Below are 20,646 nucleotides of genomic sequence, written 5' to 3' on the forward strand. Positions count from 1 at the left end.
TTTATTTTATTTTTTGAGAGAGAGAGAGAGAGAAAGAGACAGAGAGTGAGCAGGGGAGGGGCAGAGAGAGGGAGACACAGAATCTGAAGCAGGCTCCAGGCTCTGAGCTGTCAGCACAGAGCCTGATGCGGGACTCGAACCCATGAACTGTGAGATCCTGACCTGAGCTGAGGTCAGACACTTAACCAATGGAGCCACCCAGGCCCCCCTCTCCCACCAAAAAAAAAAAAAAGAGATGGAGGAATCTGAGTAATTACAGCTTTCATGGAATGTGCAACCTGACCAAATTCATGAAAGATACATTAAAATAATTCATGAATCTAAAAAGTATTTAACACACCAAATCTGTTAAAATTAAAAATACTCCAAAACCTCAAGTATTATTTGTAGAGGAAACAAACCCAAACTAGAAACAACCTTTGTGTCTGAATAAAATGAATGAGTTTGATAAAAGTAAAAGATTGAATATAAATTCCCCTTTAGCCCCAACACCCATAGATATCTGATGCTTTGATATATGAACATCAGTGTGAGGGGAAGAGCTGCGCGATAAGGTACGGTGTATTTTCTCTGCACAGTTTTAGAACATTTCCCCCCAAATACTAAAAATATGTATATACCAAAATTATTTTTTTAAATGTTTCTCTATAAACAAAAGAATTGAGATGAGAACAAGAGCCTAGAGGAAAGTTTCTACCACCACGCATATCTGTACAAAGTAAGCATTCAATAACTAATGACATTTGGGTGTGCTTCCCTGGTACATGTAATGTTCTGTTCAGCTGAGGCCGTGTGTGTGTGTGTGTGTGTGTGTGTGTGTGTGTGTGTGTGTGTATTTCATATTTAGCATTTTGATTTAACATCCGTTTTTCATTTGACCCAAGTGATTTTACTGAGTGCCTTGGCCCTTGACCAGGTGCTTGCCTGGCTTCCCTCCCTTGGTTTTTGGATTTGGAGAGTCAAGGTGTCCAGGGCTTGTCTGCACTGAGCACGAGCCCCTTTCAGGAGAATGGCCTCTCTGTGACAGTTGTGCCTTTCCTCCTGTGGTGGCCTTCATGGATCACATCTTCCATTTTCATAATGATAATTTAGAAGCTGTAGCCCCATTAACTGGAATGGAATTTGGAACCCTGTGCACAGAACACATTCTTTCCAGAGATGAGACAGCTCTTCACTGACTCGCCTCTGCCTCTCTGGAGGTGAGCATGAGAAACATTGCCCCTGAGCGACAAGGTGGAGGGCCCCAGGCCAGGCCTGGGGAGGAGACTTCTGCCACCTTTTGCATTAGAGTCAGTGATAAGGCAAAGGGGGGACAAGACATCCCCCCTTCTGGGTGCTCTGGGTATGCCAAAGTAGTGGAGATGCCTTAAGAAGGCTATCCCAAGAGACAAAGGCCTCTGTTTTTCCAGCTTAAGGTATGAAAGGACACCGTGTTGCAAGGGCATGGTTCATAGAATAAGTCACTTGCTGCTTCCAGATTCTCTGATCTCTCTGGGTCAAGGAAAGAGCTGTGGACAATTCAGGGCCCCAGGCCCTTAAATCCTAAGAAAATGGTATCTGCCAGCAGAGGAGGTGTGCTGTGCGGGGCAGTGGCCTGACAACCAACTAGAGCAGCTTCCCCTGCTGCAGGGCTGTGCACATGTGGCAGGCTTCTGTGGAAAGGGACTCCCGCCCAGGAATAGTAGGGGACGTTGTGGCATGTTTTCTGGGAAATACAATGGAAATTTGGATTGTTGAAATATTTACGTCTTGTTGGAATCATTAATTTTTCTTTTTTAAAAGTATTTATTTATTTTTGAGAGGGAGAGAGAGGGAGAGCAGGGGAAGGGCAGAGAGAGAGAGAGAGAGAGAGAGAGAGAGAGAGAGAGAGAGAGAGAACCTTAAGCAGGCTCCACACTCAGTGCAGAGCCTGACACGGGGCTCAGTCTCACAACCGTGAGATCATGACCTGAGTCAAAATCAAGAGGAGGATGCTTAACGAACAGAGCCACCCAGGAACCCCTTGATAGGTTTCTCTTTTTGTTATGCTTTTTACTGATACTTTGATTTGGTCTGTACTTGATTTGGTGAATTAATGCCAGTCTCCTGGAACTGGATGAGAGAAAAGATAGGTCATTCATCGAGTTAACAGTTATATGTCAGACAACTAACTAAATACTTTATGTTACCTCATGTAACCCACAGGACAGAGTTTCTGATTCAGAGTGGGGACCTATGACAAAGGTGTATAATGTACCCCTACTTTTAAGAGTGAAGTCAATGGGATTCACATAATACACACATTTGCCAATGATCTGCTCCTACCATTAGCCCCTGACACAGAGTTTAGGATTACCAAAATGATAGCTTCTATCAATTGATTATTTATAGAAGAACCAGTATCTCTTTCAGAGTGTACTACATAAGTAACTTCATTTAGAGAGAAAATTTAGCTGGATTTTTTAATGGAAAGTTGTGATTATCTTGCAAGCTAACTTTGCATGCTTTTGTAGCTAGCCAGAACAACCGGGAACCAGGTTCAAAGTGAGAACTTTTTGGCAAGGCTGAAAACTTTCATCAAGATTCTGCCAAGTAATTATTTCAGGAGAGTGACTGCTTGCTTCACTGGTTTCAGTTAATCACCGCAAGATAGGGCCTTGGGAGAAGGGCTGTCCATCCTATGATCTCCAGTTAATGACTGCAAGAATGAAACAGGAAAACAGAGTTTAGGCAACAAAAGTGGAGGCAGGGTGTAAGTATAGAGGGTTTTTGAGTTAGCAAGATTATGCTAGAATTTAATTATATTTTCCATTGTGACCAAAGTGATGGAGGGAGAGGCCTTGTCAGGGGGACAGGTAGGATGAGGTGGGTAATAAAACAGACTGTGCTGCAGGTGCATTGCATTTTATAGAACAGATTCTGTTTACATCTTGGGCTATGCAGTACTTTGAATATGAAGATAATAATAGCACTGCATATATATAAGGGATTTAAATTAATAAAGCTGTTTTGAGGTAAGGGTTTAAGAAAATACTCATTAAGCCAGAATTGTTGGTCATATTACTGACTTCTGGCCAGGGAAGCTGGTTAGTCTAGGCAGCTCAGCTCAGGGGAAGGGGCAGGAGAGGAGAGGAGGAGGGAAGCATCTGGTCGTTGGTCACCTGGAGGCTGAAGAACTCAAGAGGCCCAGCTCCAGCCGTGGCCCTGTTGTGACAGGCCAGAGAGCAGAACCAGGATCAAGGGCTGAGACACGTGGACAGCCAAGGCTGGGCTATGTCCCCTCCAGGGTAGGCAGCAATATTCTTGCTGTCTCACTCCATGCAAGCTTCTCCTTGCTGACCCTTGAGCTCACAGAGCAGTCTTTTAAAAGCGTAAATGAGATCACATCTCTTATTTAAAACATTCCTGTTGCACATGGACACTTGAAAGCTTTGAGTTATTCCTGTTTCCTCATGTTATGCCTTACCTCCTGCAGAGAAGAGGGTTTGGGGAGGGGAATAGATTTAGTCGGTATTCCCCTAAGCACTGAAGATAAGACAGGAGAAAACTGTGACCTCCTAAGTTCTCTCTACATTCCATCTGGAACTGACACTGCATACTCAGACGTAGAATGTCTGAGATTATTCAGTTCAGCCCTCTCATTTTAAGGATAGAGAAACTAAGGCACAGAAGAGACAAGTGACCTCTTAGGTGAGTGTTAGAGCTGGACCAGAACTCATGTCTCCTGACTCCTGGGCCAGTGACTTGGATGGAAGGGCATTTTAGGCTGGCAAAGAAGAACGGCAGTGCCAGACTGCAGGGAGTGGAGGAGACACCTGGTAGGGAATGGAAAGGCTATAAAGAATGAAAATATCTCTTCTTGTTGGCCATATCCCCAGGACAAGCATGACCCCCAAATGCTCCTTAACAGAGGCATAAACAGTGACACAGGAGAACCGCATGGCTAGATGGCCCAAAGGCCATGACATGTCATTTTTGCATAATGGCTAAGCACCCCTGTATATTCAGACTCTTAACCCAGCTCTTTGACCTTGCTCTTTCCTTTTAAGTCATGGGAGACCTTCTCTACCATTCTTATCTTTTCCTTTGACTTCTGGCTGCTGTTTAGAATCTAGGTGCCCATTTGTCTCAGGTTCTAGCTGAAGGAAAACGGAGGTGACGGTGATGAACCTGGGCAATGTGACTCGCCCCGCAGTGTTTTGCTGTTTTGAAAGGGGACTGTAGAGAAGAAGAATGCTCAAATTCATGAGTCAACATTATATTTATCCTTCTATTGTGAGGAATACTCCCTCTCCTTCTTTTGTGAAGCATAATCACTTGTTAGTTTTAGTAAGACATTTCTCTGCCCACTGATAAGGAAACAAAAAAGGCATTTACTGTGCTCGTCTCTAGAATGTGAAATGTAAGCTGTGGTCTTTTGTTTGTTTGTTTGTTTTTAGCTTTCATTTATGATCACAGGCTTCAGGGTTGAAGGGGGCCTTGGAGGACTGCCAGCCTCACCACCCCCTCTGTGCAGGAAGCCCCTTCCCAACATCTCTGCCAGTGGTTCTGATCCCTGTCCTCTGCACCCCCACAGCGAGTTGCCTCCGCCTCCGTAGAAACACTTCATTTTGCTCTAAATTGCAGTTATTTGAGGACTTTTCTTAAGTCTCAGCTGTGAGCCCCTGAGGGCAGGAATCCTGTCTCATTTCTCTTTGATCTCCCACAGTCCCCAACACAGAGCCTGGCCAACTTTCCATAAATATTTGAATGAGTGACAAAGTGTTAACAGCCTCCAGAGGCAACCACGGTTAGACATCTCTAAGAGCTAGAAAGTTCTTCCTAAAAGTGAGCAGAACTATGCCTCCCTATGTTCCCCGTGGGGAGAGAATGTAAACAGGCAGTGATGACAGAGGGCCAGGCATCCATAAGATGCACCTGAGGGACGCTGGAAAGAGGCTAGTGCCTGCTCTTATTGTTTTTCCTGCTTCCCATCTGGCCAAAGCACACGAGGTCTTTAAAAGCCAATAATCCTAGATAAATCCAGATAAATGTGGGGTGGGAGAGAGGGTCTTCAGAATTTGAATCCAGTTTGGAAGGACAGCTCTATCAGATGCTGTCAATGTCCCTCCTGTATCCTTTCAGCCAGCCCTGAAGGATAAATGCAGAGGGCTCCCATATACCCTGATAACTTCCTGAGTTTCTCTGCCCATGGTCACTTTCTGACCTGGGAAGTGTGCTTGACCTGTGTGTAGGGCAGGCTGGAATTGCCAGGGAGTGACTCCAGGAGGGACCCTCCACCATGAGCAATGGCACTTTAATGCATGAATACCCCAGATTCCTCACCTCCCAGTGAGACAGCCCAGATTCTACACAGTATCTTAAAAGGCTTCAGGAGGGATGACCTCCAATTGCTCATAGCACTAACCCATTCCTAAACACATGCTTTGTTCATTTTCGTTGTTTCTTTGACTTCCCCAGTCCCTCACCTTGCTTTTTGGAATCATGTCCAAATAAAGCATGCAACCCAAATACTTGTTGCAAGATCTGCTTTGGGGGCAACCCAAACTGAGACCGTGACACAAGCAGGAAATTTGAGGGAATCCAAATGTTATTCCCTTAGAAGACAGAACTATTAAAATCAGTGCATGCCTTTTTTTCTCTTTCTCTTTTCTTTCCAAGTACATAGTTGGTTTTTCTGTTAGTTCTATAAATAGAGTTTAATTTTAGGTAGAATCTGTGTCCTAACTCAGAAAACAAGGCTGAGAATGACTCCTAAATCTTTGAAGGATAGTTATTTCAAATAACAAGAGTCAGTAATATTCTAGCTCTATTAAGGAAATGCACTGCATCAGAAAGGTCTTAGGCCAGACTAAAGAAAGAGATTACACATGGGGGTCATTAGACATCAGGATGGATTTGTGTTTGAGCATTTCACTTAACCTTTTAAACTTCCACAGGGACCTTTTAAATGAAGAGAGACCTTATCAACCTGGCTCAGGTTTGGGATGGAGTGCTTGAGGTCAGGGACAGCTAAGATGAATAGGGACCATGAGGGAAGGGGGAAAGGAAAACCAGAAGCCTTCATTTAGCCAATACTAATGAACTACTCCTGCACTAATAATAGAGCCAGGAGAAAGGGCCATTGCTGAAGAATATTTATTGTCATTTGAGAAGATTTGTAACAAAGAACGAAGGTGCACAAGCAACTTGCTGCCATGGTCCTTCTTCAGGAAGACAGTGTGTGATTCAGAAAGGCTCCTTGTGGATGCCACAATATTACTTGGTTGTTTTGACACTTCAAACAATTAATAGGAGTTAGCAGCTAAAAATATTCATGCTTGCTACTGGCTTATGTTTGTGCGGTTTTTCTTTTGCCTTGTTCCTGGAGGGTTTTCTGTTGGCCTAGTAGGAAATAACACACATGCCGTGAATTTTTAATTGGAAATCAAAGATGGGAATGAATGTAAACAAAACACGTGATGAAAGAAGTCAGCGGGTCCAGAAGAGGCCTACAGATGCTTTTCGGGGATAACCCACAGATGCTTTTTGGGGGTTAAGTAGGGAAATAACCCTAAGTCTAAAGGATAAGAAAGAATCCCACATATCTTATTTTTAGCATGGAAGAATATTGTTGCTTCAAATGGTCTTTTTATTTAAATCTTGACTGATGGCTAGTGTCCCAGCTCTTTTGGTAGGGAGAGGGGCAGAGGTTTAGCAAAGTCTTTGCTTGGTGATAGGAAGAAGTGTAGTTATCACAAGACTTGTGTTCTTTGCTCCTTTTCATGAACACCACCGCCCTGTTGTAGGTGGCAACAATGCCCTGGATATAACTCTCTTCTGAGCAAGAGAGGTGTCTTTTGCCCTAGTCTGAGCCTCTACTTCCAGAGAGTCACTCTTGGAAGCACCATGCTATGCTGTTCCTGTGGCATGACTTCATTAGATGATTGTGGGGATGACTAAGACTGTCCGTGAAAAGTGATTCCATTCATGTGCATTAATAGTTGGCACAAAAACTATGTTGGTCCCCAGAATGAAACATCTTGGTTACTGTACCGGCTATCAGTTGAAATTTTATGTTGTAGACAGACTTCTCTTGGGCCAAAAATGGATACACTCGTGTGGCCTGTACTAGCCTCTCTCAAACTTTTTGTTTTGAGTAGGCTCCTTCCCCAAATACCCCACCCCAAAAGTGCTCAGTGGATGCTTTTCCAGCTTGCCCCACTAAATACTCTGTCTCCTCTACTTCCCAGAATGCTTATGTCAATATCAACCGCATCATGTCCGTGGCTTCCCGCCTCTCTGAGGCCGGCCATTACGCCTCACAGCAAATCAAGCAGATTTCCACACAGCTGGACCAGGAGTGGAAGAGCTTCGCTGCTGCTCTGGATGAACGCAGCACCATCCTTGCCATGTCTGCGGTGTTCCACCAGAAGGCTGAGCAGGTGAGGTCAAGGGGGCTGCTGCAGCCACTGTTGGTCAGAAAGATGGGAGTATATGCACTGTCTCTCTCTTTGAAACACTCAAGGCCCTGCTGAGTAATTGCAATAGCAACCCATGTTCTACTGCTTTCATGGCCCCTGCGCATGTAAGGAAATATCGGTAACTCTGGATGGTTTTGCTTAACATCCAAACAAGGAACATAGAGCCTGTTTACATTCGGCTTGGTAGTTTATTATTACTGGTGTGTGTGTGTGTGTGTGTGTGTGTGTGTGTGTGTGTGTGTGTGTGTTGACTACATTCTCAGAACACAGATGAAATGGGGGAAACTAAATACTGATCACTGAGTGCTGAAATCAGGGGGATACTAATCTTACGTGAAGCACTGGCTATGGATAATAATAATGTAGTAATTACACAATGAATAGATATAATAATTCTTTGTTGCTACTTATTTACTGGCTTTGGTCAGTGACATTACCAAGCCATTTTACAGACAGGAACACTGCAGCTCGGAGAGACTGAGTGACCTGCCTAAGACCCAGTGGTGTGTTGGAGCTGGCTCTAAGCAGCCTGTGAAGAGCCAAAGGTCAAATTTTCAGCAAATTCATGAGCTGGTTATTAAACATAGCCATTATTTAAAACTAAATTATATAAATTTATACTAAATATACTAAAAACAAAGGTAATAGGTACTCAAAACTCATCACTCCTAGTTATTTTACTACATTTTATTATTACCTGTGCTCCTTAAATTATATCTATTTGTCTCTGTGGTGAAAATACTATACGGTTGTGTGCTCCTGATGAGTTATTCCCAACTCCACATTCTGTGATGTCACATTGGTAGCTTGAAATAGACCAAGGTAGACGTTTTAAACCACGGGAATCATCAAATGCTACAACCAGGGCTTGATTTATTGTTTTGTTGATTGCCTGGAGTCTTAAGACAATGAAGGAAAAATATTTAAAGATGCAGACTAAACTTGATTAAAGATGTGTCCTGACTATAGCTGTTACATTGTGAATAGTAGCACACCAGGTTGAAGAAATACTCTTCTGATATTCAAAAACTATTACTACATTTAGCACAGAAGTCACTCACATCACTGATGAAGGAATAATGCTCTGACATAAGTCTTGAGGTATTTTTCACTTTTGTCTTTCACCTTAATATTAGCAAAAATATTAGCTAACTTTCATATAAGTTTGTTGTTTGCAAACAAAAGCATCCTGTGAGAATTGGTCGGCTATATGGAATTTACAGTAAGGAACGTTGTATACATATATGTTGTCATTCTTTGTAAATTATGTGCTACACATTCTTTATATCAGTAAAGTTTACAATACTCTTGTGTGTGTACACACACACACACACACACACACACATGCTGTTTATTAAACATTTACTAACATACCACTGAGAAAATCACACAATCTGTGAACAGCTGGGATTTCAACCGAGATGTGTCTCACATTAAAGCTTGTGGTTTTAACCTCTAAATTCCTTTCTTTGTATGACATTTGGGTAGCTTGCAGATTGTGGGGAGTCCTAGATGAGGTCATACCTTAAATATCTCCCTCTGTTACCCACCTAGCATGGAAGGCAGCATGGGATAATTGCAAGAGTGTAGGCTTCAAGGCACATGTAGGCTCTAATAGTTAGCTCTTAGGCTAGTCACCTCACCAATCGGAGCCTGTTTCCTAATCTCTAATGCAAGGATAATCATAAACCTCACAGCACTATTATAAGAATTAGAGATGGAACATGTAATGTGCCTCGTGTCCTTTTTAAATGCTAGACATCACAACTGTATTTGTTTAACATACTTCCTGGTATCTTTGTATTTCCTTCATTTGTGTCTGTTTCCACCTGAGACCTTCCCAAAGACTGAAATACTTGTATCATAAGTCAAGGACAGCCCGACACATTGAAAGGGATCTAGGCCTTTTATTAAAGGATGATGGTGGTAGTGACTGATAATGACCCGTTAGTTCATTCCAAGGACCAGGAGAATATTCATGTCAAATCTCCTGTTCTCTCCTCAACCCTACCACTTGCACATTTTGTTCAAGGTGTGTCCAGATTGGCAAGGGAGACTCCATGCCTCCCTTCTGTCTCTCTGCCTTTCTCTCCTTGAGGTGACCATTCTGTGGGGTCTGCTCTAGGGCTCTTGTTAAAGTATTACAGGGAAATTCCAAGGGCCTTGAAGAGGTGCGCCCCCCGTGGCTGACACACGAATGTCAGGTTGCTTTCAGGGTCCTCTGTGAAATGGTTATTGGTGGAGTAAAGAAGCTTCTGAGATGTTAGCAAGTGTGTGCAGTCTGATACTTGATGGCACCCTGCACACTTCTGGAATTGTTAAGAGATGGCCTAACGCGATAAAAACATTCAGAATGAAAAGTCAACCACAGTAGCCACAAGCCGGCGGCTGCAGGCTGACACACACCCAGACTACCCAGACTAGAACTCACGCAGCTGCAGAAAGTACAGTCCCAGAACTGAGAGTGACTTCTAGTTGATGTTTCCTGACTTGGATTGCTTTGGATCAGAAGCAATTTTATTTGTATCTATTTTTTAATGCAATTTCCTCAGGCATTACCAGTCCTTCAGGGAAACTCATAAACCATGCTTCTTTTTAGCTAGGAGAAAAAAACAAAAAACAAACATGCTCCAAACAGCAGATTCAAGGCTATTTTTTCAAAGCTATTATGCATTTATTTAGGCAGCTCTTTATTGTCCTCATATGGGCTGTTCTAGGCAATGAGATAAAAAGGTATTTAGGCAATTAATTTAAATGGAGCTGTGCACCCAGGCGAGAGGAATCACAGACAGAACCATTCCAGACTATTGGGTGAAGAATTATTTGCATTTTAGAGGTGTATTTTTCCACCCAATAAATCTGAGTGATTTCAGTTAGCTCACCTTTTGTGCATGGAGACCCATAGTCTTCCACAGTTGTTAATTTTAATTTTTAAATAATTTTATGTCTGTCGAGATCTATATCTATATATCACATCCCAGGAGCCAGTGCCGTTATAGGCCCAGTGCAATTTGTCCCCCTAAGCTGCCCTTCCTCTCTCCTATCCCTGAGGATACTGACCCAACAGTGGAGATCTTGTTGAGCATTAATCTTCACCCCCTGTGGGAATGGCCTTTGCAAGTTCCCTGGGGTACCCGATAGTCTTGTGTGAGGTGTTTTTTGTGCCTCTGCACAACTCATTACACGTGTGTGGAAATCTCCCGTGCCATTATATGCAGCCTCTCACAGGCGCCTGTGAGTGTGCCTAGGACAAGAAGCTCTAAGGTGTATTGTAATGTAGTGAGCTCTTCCCACACCTGTATTTTGTAGCCAATGTGTGCATATAGCCTGTTGAACACGTAGACGGCTCCCCCCGTCAGTGGTTTCATAACAATCATCTTTGCTTGTGGAAACTGCACTTCCTGAACAGGCACTGGGTCTTTTGTACAGGTGGAAACTGCACTTTCTGAACAGGTACAGGTACTTCTTTCGTCGGGTTGGTGTTTGTAGAATTAGAAAACTCCATTCTCTGCAGTGGTCTCTGAGGCTCCCAGAGGTGCCAGATGTTTCTTCCAAAGGCATCTGACCACCTCTACAAAGATCTGCCCATTGCCCACCCCCAATGCTCCTGCACCAACCCAGCTGCTATCTCCTTCCAGTTCCTGTCAGGAGTGGACGCCTGGTGCAAGATGTGCAGTGAGGGTGGCCTGCCATCCGAGATGCAGGACCTGGAGCTGGCAATCCACCATCATCAGTCCTTGTATGAGCAGGTGACCCAGGCCTACACGGAGGTGAGAACCAAGCCGAACACCCAGGGCTCCTGGGTGTGTATGTATGTGGGTGAGTGGCCAGAGCACTGGCCTGCATGCTGTGAAATAGCCTGGGTGGACTAAGAAGGAGAGAAAGATCATTTTTCTCCCTTTGGAGACATCTTTAAGATCCTTGATCTATGAATGATCTCCATTCATAGATCTCCGGCCAGGAAGCAAAAAAAGTGTGGCCATCAGCAGGCACCACCTTGTCGCACATGTGCTCATGTGTGCACACATGCCCACACAAACACACACACCCTTCACCCTGTGTGTGAAGATCAGGCTCTCTCCCCTGGACGAGGAGTATAACAAAGCAAGGCTGTGTTCCTCCGTTTGCTCTCTGCCTGGTGAATGGGTGTGTACACACTAGCCCTGCCACCCCTTTTATGAAGCAGCCCATCAACAAATACCAATTTTCTCACTAGAAAGTCTGGAGGAAAACTCACCATGGGGTGGAGGTAAGTGTTTGCAGGAGTAAGAAGCTGTCATGGAAGTTAAGGACAAATTAAAAGACTCTTTCACTGAAAAACCAAAGGGCAGGCACATGGTACAAGTTGAGAAGTGGGGGAAGTTTCTTGCTTTTGCTTTCCAAGGGAAAGGAAAGGGGCATACAGGCGTCATCTGTGTGGAGGTACACAAGTAAGTGAGTTAACTAAAGGGCGTGAATTCTGAGAGAGAGGCTGGAGGGCATAAGAGATGGACTAATTAAGGAAGCTGCATGAGGAGGGGAAAGTGAATTCACATCTGGCCATGGGGCAGGGACATTTGGAACAGTGTTTCTCCAAGCCAGTTCTGGGACCCTCTGTCTCAGACTCCCCTGCAGTACTTGTTAAAGGTGCATCTTCCTGGGTTCCACCTCCGACTGAATCAGAATGTCGAAAACTGGGGCCTGGAACCTACATTTTAATAAATATTACACCAGGTGAGTTTGATGCATGCTGAAATCAAAGAACCAATGTCTTCCTGGTAAGAGTCAAGGTTTTTGCCACAGTCAAAGCTGAGTTTGACTCTTGGCTCCCCTGCTTATAGGGGAGTGACTTGAGGCACTTCTGTGCCATCTTCTGTGAAGTGAAGGTGATAACACTTGCCTGTAGTTTGAAGGGTTACAAAGATAGTGCATGTAATGCACTTGGCCCAGTGCCTGACAGTAATAAGTGCTAAAAAAATGGTAACAGGTTTTGTTATTATAGGAGGCAGAGAGGAGGGCTTTTGAGCCAAATCTGATCTCATCAGCTCTGATCCAAATGGCCCAAGGCTTCTCTTTTAACAGAACTGTGCCCCCATCCATGGGTCAAGAATCTCTAAATTTACTCCTTGTAAGATACAAAAATAGAGCGTACCAATGAGATTAATATTATACTTAACATGTTTCACACTTGTGGGGTGTGTGTATTATTATATAGAGAGACACAATATTTCTCCCAAATTTTTGTCAGGCCCTAGCATTGTTGGACATAGACATTCCCTCCAAACCCGCCTCAGAGTTCAGTGGGCCGTCCCTGCCTCCTGCAGATGTGGACTGAGGCAGAGGACTGGAGCTCTGTTGACTTGGATGTTAGGACTTGGCCCTCCAACTCTAACCACCCTGCCCTTGACATAGCACAGTGCCAAAGACAGCATCTGCTCAGAGTTCCCTGAGGAGAGCTCTCCTGGGTTTGGCCACAGGATATTTGTCTTATTCACATCTCTGGAGGGTGTTGCCCCTGGCAATGCATTGGAGGCAGCAATAGTGGGATGGGGTAGGTAGAGGTAGTCACCTATATTGGCTGTATTCCTCCAGCCAGGCTTCCTCTCCTGTCTCAGCCACAGATTCTCCACCCAGTATTCCTCTGAACCACCAACCCCCTGGCCCCACACTGTTTCTGTTGCCCCATGAACAGAGTGAGTAATAGCTGCCTTTGTGTTCCTGAACCCTAATAAGCTATTTTTAGGACACAAAGGTGGGATAAGGGGAGGCCTGGGCCCAGCAACAGCACGTCATTCACCATCGTAAGGCTGGAGGTGGGAACACACTTCCTTCCCCACCTTGATGGAAGAAAAAGAAGAGCATTCAACTCCAGACCAACTTTGATTTAATCTTTAACCAAATTAATTTAGGGCCTTAAAATCCCTGAATTCCCTAGTTACCACTGTTTTAAATTGAGAAGATACATGCTCTACTGGGTCCTCTGCCAGCTTTGGAGAGCCACAGGTGTCAATCAGATGATGCCACTTTCCAGAAATACTGGTGCCTGCAATTGTACCAAGATTCCAATAGGAATGACAGGGAGTGTCACCCCCGCTGGTCTCAGTGCTGAGGGCGAATGTTGGGGAACATAAGAACATAGATATTGTGTCTACAAGCTAAAGGTCCCTCCCTGGGGTGCCTGGGTAGCTCAGTCGGTTAAGCGTCCAACTTCATTTCAGGTCATGATCTCATGTTCTGTGGGTTTGAGCCCCGCATTGGGCTCTGTGCTGACAGTTCAGAGCCTGGAGCCTGCTTCAGATTCTATGTCTTTCTCTCTGCCTTTCCCCTCTCGCACTCTGTCTCTCTCTCTCTTAAAAGTAATTAAACATTAAAAATTAAAAAATAAATAAGTAAATAAAGGTTCCTCCCTTACTCTACATGTTCTGGAAAGATGGGGGTGTTACCATGCTCAGGAGGGAAAAAAAAAAAGGAAGTTGTACAGAAGGAGAGCAAAAGAAGGATAAATATAAAAAAAAGAAAGAAAATGAAGAGGAAGTAAGGAAGACGGGAGAGAGAAATGATGATGGTGGTGGAAATAGAATTAGGAACCAGTAGTACCTGCTGGCCCCCATTCTAAGCACTTCGCACATGTTAACTCACTTGATCCTCACCACTACTGTGGGAGGTTGCCCCGTTACTGTCCCTGTTTTACAGACAAGGAAACTGAGGCCCAAAGAGGTTAAGTAACTTGCCTCTGGTTACACATCGAGAAGTTTAGAGCTAGGTAGAAGAGTGAAGAAAAAAGAGGGGGAGAGGCTTATGGTGTCAGTTTATATTCAGCTTCATTTCTGAAACGAAACTCTGCTGCTTGACATAGTCAAAGAGTCAGTCGAAATATCTATCAAGTATGATGGACCAGGCACTGTTCTAAGTGCTGGAGAGAGATGAACGAGGCAGAGTCCCTGCCCTTGTGAAGCTAAAACTCAAGGCTGAGAGAGACACTGATTGAGTACCTCTCCTCCCTCAGGATTCAGGATACTGTGCTGTCCCCCAGACCACAGGCTGAGCACCAGGACAGCTCTGGCTGGCACATTCCTAGGGTGTCATGGGGTCTGGGTAGGGCTGGGATTCTCAGTCCTAACCAGGGATCCCAGGGGCAGACTCTCCTCGCCTCTCTGTCCATGCCTGCTCCTTGGCTCCCTTGGTCTAACCTTTCCTTCTTGCAGGTCAGCCAAGATGGCAAAGCACTGCTGGATGTGCTGCAGCGTCCCCTGAGTCCTGGGAACTCTGAGTCCCTCACGGCCACTGCCAACTACTCCAAGGCGGTGCACCAGGTGCTGGACGTGGTGCACGAGGTGCTGCACCACCAGCGGCGGCTCGAGAGCATCTGGCAGCACCGCAAGGTGCGGCTCCACCAGCGGCTGCAGCTCTGTGTATTCCAGCAAGATGTGCAACAGGTAACAAACAGGCCGCTTCCAGCACGAGGCATCCATCTCAGGCAGGCAGGTGGCCCAAGTCCCTGACCCAGGTGACCGGGCCTGGGAACACCTGATTTACGGAGGGAAGAGGGCAAATCAGCCCCAGCTGCCCCCACCCCCTTCACCATATGGACTTACTAGTTGCATGCTTCTTGCCTAAGCAACTTTACAGATGGGCCTTCTCACTCTTTGGTGTGGGGCAAGAGACTCCGTCACAGCGCAGTTCCTTGCGTTTAGATGGCAGAGAACTTGACCCTCACTCAGGAGCTTTCTAGATGACTCCAGGGCCTGGGGGTTATTTGAGCACTGTCAGGGTTGGACCACACACAGTGAGCTCACTTCTCAATCAGGGACACAGGTGGTCTGCTAAAGTTGGGGTGTGATGGGGGTATTCTTTGGCAAACCGGATTTAAAACATGGGCTATTCATGATAAGGGGTTATTTATGGCTTAATCTGCCTTTTTGCATTATTATACCAGTCATAGCTTTTTCTTTCACCACAAACAATAAATAGTTATGTTTTGATGATGAAAGAACAGTCTTGCCACAAATGCCCTTTTGAATGAAATGACCCATTCGTTCCCTCTCATGCTTTCTCTGTCTGTCTCCTTGGGGACCCCAGGGGGCTTTGCTCTAGTGTGGATATTCTGGGGGATGGAGAGCTGGTTGGGAGCTTGAGACTGAAGCTGGGGCTTCACATCATCTCCCTGCTGTGAGAGGCAAAGGTGGGGGCACTCATGCTATCAGTGTCTGTGGCCAGCACATAACTTCAAGCTTATACATATAAAATAACATTTCACACTCCTTCTATACTCTCTGTGGTACTGGCCAGTTGTAATCTAAAAGTGTATCAAAATTTACATGAAACACTGAGAGCCAATTGGACATGTCTTTGGAGTATTGAACCCCTTCACAGCTGCTGTGGGAGGGGCCCCAGTGCCAGGTGCCCCAAGACAGAGAGGGGATGGAGGGTGAGCAGGACATCCTGTCACTGGCTGGGACACTCTCTGGGAAGGGGTTCACTATGCAACCAGGCCTGGGAGTAGGCAGATCTTCAGGAGTGTTTCCAATTCTCGAGCTACCCTAGCTTTGTTGAAGGCAGCCCTACTCCACCACCCCAGGCTGGAGCAGTGATTGAGTCATCAGAGGTGACAGACACCTCAGCCTCAAGAGAGACGGACACTTATATGCTGGCCCCAGCTCTGAAACCCTTGTGGGGCCTGCTGGGAAAGGAGAAGCAAATGAATCAGTTGCCTACTCCTGCCATCTGGAACTGTCCAGATAAATATATCATCCCTGAGCACAGGAGAGCACAGAGTCCATCTGTGATTGAGACAGAGTGAGGTGCCAGCCTCCAGAGGCATGCAGACAGGGTGTTACTATTTCAGTGAACTTTGAGTGACTCATGGAGGCAACCCAGGCTGCAGGTTGTGCAGTGTCCTTGGTGAGCTCTCCGTCCTCCTGCTGTTTCATGGCTGTGGTACTGGGATGGGCCATAGAGAGGGACAGAGGGGCTGCGAGAGGGAGAGGCAAAAGGCCTCCCCAACACGAAGGTGGCATTCAAACTTGGACTATCTGGGAACTGCTGTCCCCAGACTTTTCTGTGGCCACCTTGGCATCAACACTAAATCTAGAAAAAAAAAAAAAGTATAGTAAAACTACACCTATGGCCATTCTACACCATGGTCTTAAAAATGAGAGTATTTCTGGAATTGAGATGCTATCATGTCTATTGTACAATCACATTGTTGGCACTGAGCAAGAGTAAGTAGAATGTTAGGAGGTGGATGTGATGGGCTCGGATCTTCCATGAGAACTAAATCCCCTAGGATGGTAATTCCATTGTTGTTTTCAGGATACGTGACTATCACTTCTGGAGCATAACTTCATTCACCCATTGTCTCGCTCAGGCCTTCATTCTCCATGTCAGTGACACTGGGACAGTTGTACAAAGAAGAGTGCGGAAAAACAAGGGCTACCTAATCTTGTGATGGGTCCCCAGTGTTTACGTTATACCCAGTTAATCATCAGTACCTAGCAGGTGGTGGACCTGGTGCTTCAAAAGGCTTCTGCACAGGGGCACCTGGGTGGCTCAGTCGGTGGAACATCCATCTTCAGCTCAGGTCATAATCTCACAGTTCATGGGTTCAAGCCCCACATCGGGTTCTGTGCTGACAGCTTGGAGCCTGGAGTCTCCTTCGGATTCTGTCTCCCTCTCTCTCTGCCCCTCTCCTACTTGTACTCTGTCTCTCAAAATAAAAATTAAAAAAATAAAAATAAAAAAGTCTTCTGGACATAACACACTCAATAGGTAGCATGAGAGACTTCGACTTTGGTCTCCTGACTCCCAGAAACTTAATATATTTGTCGTCTTTATTTTGCATGTTTTATGTCATCTTTTCTATATCTCCTTGAGAGTAGAAAGCATGACTTCTTCCTCTCTGTACAGCTTACAACTCTTAGCTGTATCTGACATGAAGCTGGGGTTCTCTTTATATTTGCTGACTTGAGCTGACATTATCATTAGAGGACCCCCAGTTTCTGTTTCTGTGGGGTAGCTCAGCCCATTTGGTAGTTGCAGGGAGTAGCTGGAGTCCGCCTGTGATGTGGTGTGAAATAGCGATGTGAAAGTCTTGAGGGTCCCAAGTATTTACAGCCAAGGTGGAGGATACGGGGGCATACCCTCAGTGCTCACAAAGTATCCCAGTGTTCATCAATTATTCAGAAAGTTCGGGCTTCTGCAATGGGCCTAGAACTGTACTGCATTAGATTCTGGCAGGATGCCTAGTTAGTTAGAATGGCTCAAGACATACCCATTTGAAAATACAAAGAACAGTTCTACCAGAACATGCCAATCAGTGTGCAGGGCAGTAGAGTATTGATGGAACAGTTATAGGCAGAGGCATGAGAAGTCAGAGTTGGTGTCTTGAGGGAGGAGAGGATTGACTGAACGCTATAGTCTGTATCCAAGACTCTTCAGCACGTTTGGGGTCTAAGATGTTTACTTGGCAGCCTAAGTGGAGAGCTTGTGAGTGAGCATCAGTGGCTGGAACAATACAGATTGTGCCTAGGAACACAGGCTCTGGAACCAGACACCCTGAGGGCCAATCCTTTTCTACAGGTCTTGGCTGTATGACTGGGCAAGGTGTTTCACCTCTGGTGCTTCTGTTTCCTGACCTCTAAAATAGGAACGATCATCGTACCTATCTCATTGGACTGAATGAGATACAAGTGCAAGGCTTAGCACCCTGGCTGCCCTGCATGTGGTAAAGCCTCCATCAGTGTGGTCTGGGTTGTTAGTCACATCCTCTGAGTGGTACTCGAGCGCCACCTGGTGCTTGTGCTGTTAGGGAACCCCCTCCCTGCCCCCACCCCCCCTCCCTGCCCCCCCCCCCCCCCCACACACACATGAGCCTTTTGTTTCTAACAATAGCGACTGCTTCTGGGGTCTTCTGAGTTCTTTTCATTCAGTGATAGAATTTCAGAGCTGTCAAGGACTTGAAAGACCATCTAGTCTAACCTACATTATGATTGAGGCACTTGAGGTCCAGAGATGTGAAATAACTTGGCTGTAACCACACAGCTAGTTAATGTAGTACCAGGACCAGAAGCTAAGTGTCCTGGCTCCCTGTCCACATATCCTACAGAAAAGCCACACAAGAGAGGAGCCAGGCAGATGGAGAAGGAGACCAGGGAGAGAGACAAGAAGCACACACGCATACTTAACATAGGGAGGGGAAAGACAGACAGACACATGCACATATCCCAAAACAGAAGAGGGAGAGACAGAGACAGCCCATGTGGCAAAGGAAGAAAGGGAGAAAGGTTTGAAGACAGAGGCAGAGAAACAGACACCCATGGATGGGAGGAGAAACATAAAGAGGAAAGTGAGGGAGGGAGGCACAAAAAAGGAGAGACAGAGTCTCCTGCTGGTGGAGAAGAGAGGTCAGAAGAGCGAGCCAGCCTCTGCCTGCCTGACTTGTTGCCCCATTGCCATTACTGGGCATGGTCTTTGCCCAAGTAGGAATATTTTGCCCATTAAGGGCCCAAAGCAGAGTAAAGCAAAAAGATGAAGACCAAGGGTAGGCACCAGTGAAAAAGAGATTTCATTGAAACCTCTGCAACCAGAAGTGGCCTGGCACATCACCCTGGTGGTTGCCCTCCCTTGAGTCCCAACAGATGTGCTCAGGTTTCTCTTCCCTGCTGGGCCTGAGGGCAATGGAAATAAATCTCTAAGGACCAAACTGGAATTGGGGTTCATTAAGCTGCAGAAAGGTGCAGATAAGCCAGACCCTGCTATAGTATCGCCAGCAGAATAATTTTCAGTACTATTGTTTTTCCTGTTTAGAGTAGGACAGCACTGAGCAAGAGCCAGAAAGGGCAGTCCATGACAACATCAGCCTATCTCCACCTTCTATTTCCCCCTAACTTCTGCGGCTTTCCAGGGGTGTAAGGGACTACTTCCCAGCCCAGAGAGGCCAGACTTTGTGCTGACAAGAACAAAGAGTAGCTAGATTCTTGATCTTTCTGGTAGATGCAGACTCTGTTCCGTTGTTTTCCACAGCCAGAGCAACTGGTTTTGAACACTGTCTGCAAGTCATCTTATTTTGCCTCCCCTTTTTCTTCTCCCTCTGTTTTTTGCAAGAATGAATTGATGAAATGTTTTAGAACACCTGCTGTGTGCAAGACCCTGTGCTGGGAGTCCGGTCCCTCGCCTGAGAGAAGACATATGCACTGAAGGATGTATGAATGGCACACAGCTGTCTGGGTTCAGAGCGAAAGAAGCAAAATAACCATGGGCTAGTGGAGTCAGAGCAGGGAAAGTTCCCTGTGCTTGGGGTGGGATTGCAGTGGTCCTTAGAGCTCAGGCAGAGGAGATGGAGATGGTGTTCCTGGGGAAGGCCAGGAAGCGGAGCTAAGTATAGCCAGGGGACAGAGAAGAGGAAGTCTAACTGGGTGCCCACCCTTGTCAGAGAACGTGGGAGGTAAGGCAGGAAGGGTTAGGGGTGGTCTCAGTGGTGTGGGTGGGACAGTGAGGTTTGAAGCTCCAATGCACTCCCTTAAAAACAATGTCTTTTGTTGTTAAGCAGTCCAGTTGGGTGAGCTGGTGAGGGGCAGTGATGGCAGAATTTATCAGGCTCGGTGATTTTCCCTTCTGAATGACTGTGTTAATATTAAAGTCCATAGTTCTTGTAGTACAAATGAATCTCACCTGTTTCTATCAGTTTTTTGGAGCCTCACATGGAAAATTACAGGTTTTATGATGTCAGTTCCTGCCTGCCAAAGAATATGTAAAAAGGATTTGAGAGTGAGTTCTTTTAAACTCTAGATATTCAATCTCTTACTAGCAGTAGTGACTATAGCCCCTTAATCATACTAAACCAGTTTGGACATTGTATGATCCAACTGAAATTTTGCATAATAAAAGATGAGCACTTTGGGTTGCACATAGAATGATTAGTTAGAAAAGAGTGACCAGAATGATGATGGGTCTGGAAATGAACTCTTCTTCTAGGAAAGGATGAAAGTATCTAAGAAGGAAAATGCTCAGGGTGCAGTCCCAGGTAGATGAGGGAACACACAAGGGAGAACCATCTGCAAAATTTGAAATGTGAACTGGTTACTTGTTGAATATGTTGTGGAGAGTATTCAAACCTCAGAGAGATGGTTGGGTTCCAACCCTGAGATTTTGTTACTGGGATTAAATGTGCCTATAAAAGTTGTATTGTTTAAAGCTCAGGATTCATCATCTTTCTGAGTACATATGA

The 20,646-nt window shown here is 45.5% G+C and overlaps 1 protein-coding gene across 7 annotated transcripts in view; it reads left to right on the forward strand.

Moving 5' to 3' along the window:
* KALRN (kalirin RhoGEF kinase) overlaps positions 1-20,646 on the forward strand; it is a 669,312-nt gene that overhangs the window by 273,863 nt on the left and 374,803 nt on the right. For all 7 annotated transcript variants that reach the window (XM_053903452.1, XM_053903454.1, XM_053903456.1 and 4 more), the window contains exons 7-9: positions 7,212-7,403; positions 11,081-11,212; positions 14,627-14,857. In XM_053903452.1, the coding sequence (XP_053759427.1) occupies positions 7,212-7,403; positions 11,081-11,212; positions 14,627-14,857 (555 nt within the window). The remainder of the gene's footprint in view (positions 1-7,211; positions 7,404-11,080; positions 11,213-14,626; positions 14,858-20,646) is intronic.

Source organism: Panthera pardus, unplaced genomic scaffold (assembly GCF_024362965.1).
Source record: "Panthera pardus isolate Hobbes unplaced genomic scaffold, ASM2436296v1 HiC_scaffold_16, whole genome shotgun sequence".
Taxonomy (NCBI): Eukaryota; Metazoa; Chordata; class Mammalia; order Carnivora; family Felidae; genus Panthera; species Panthera pardus.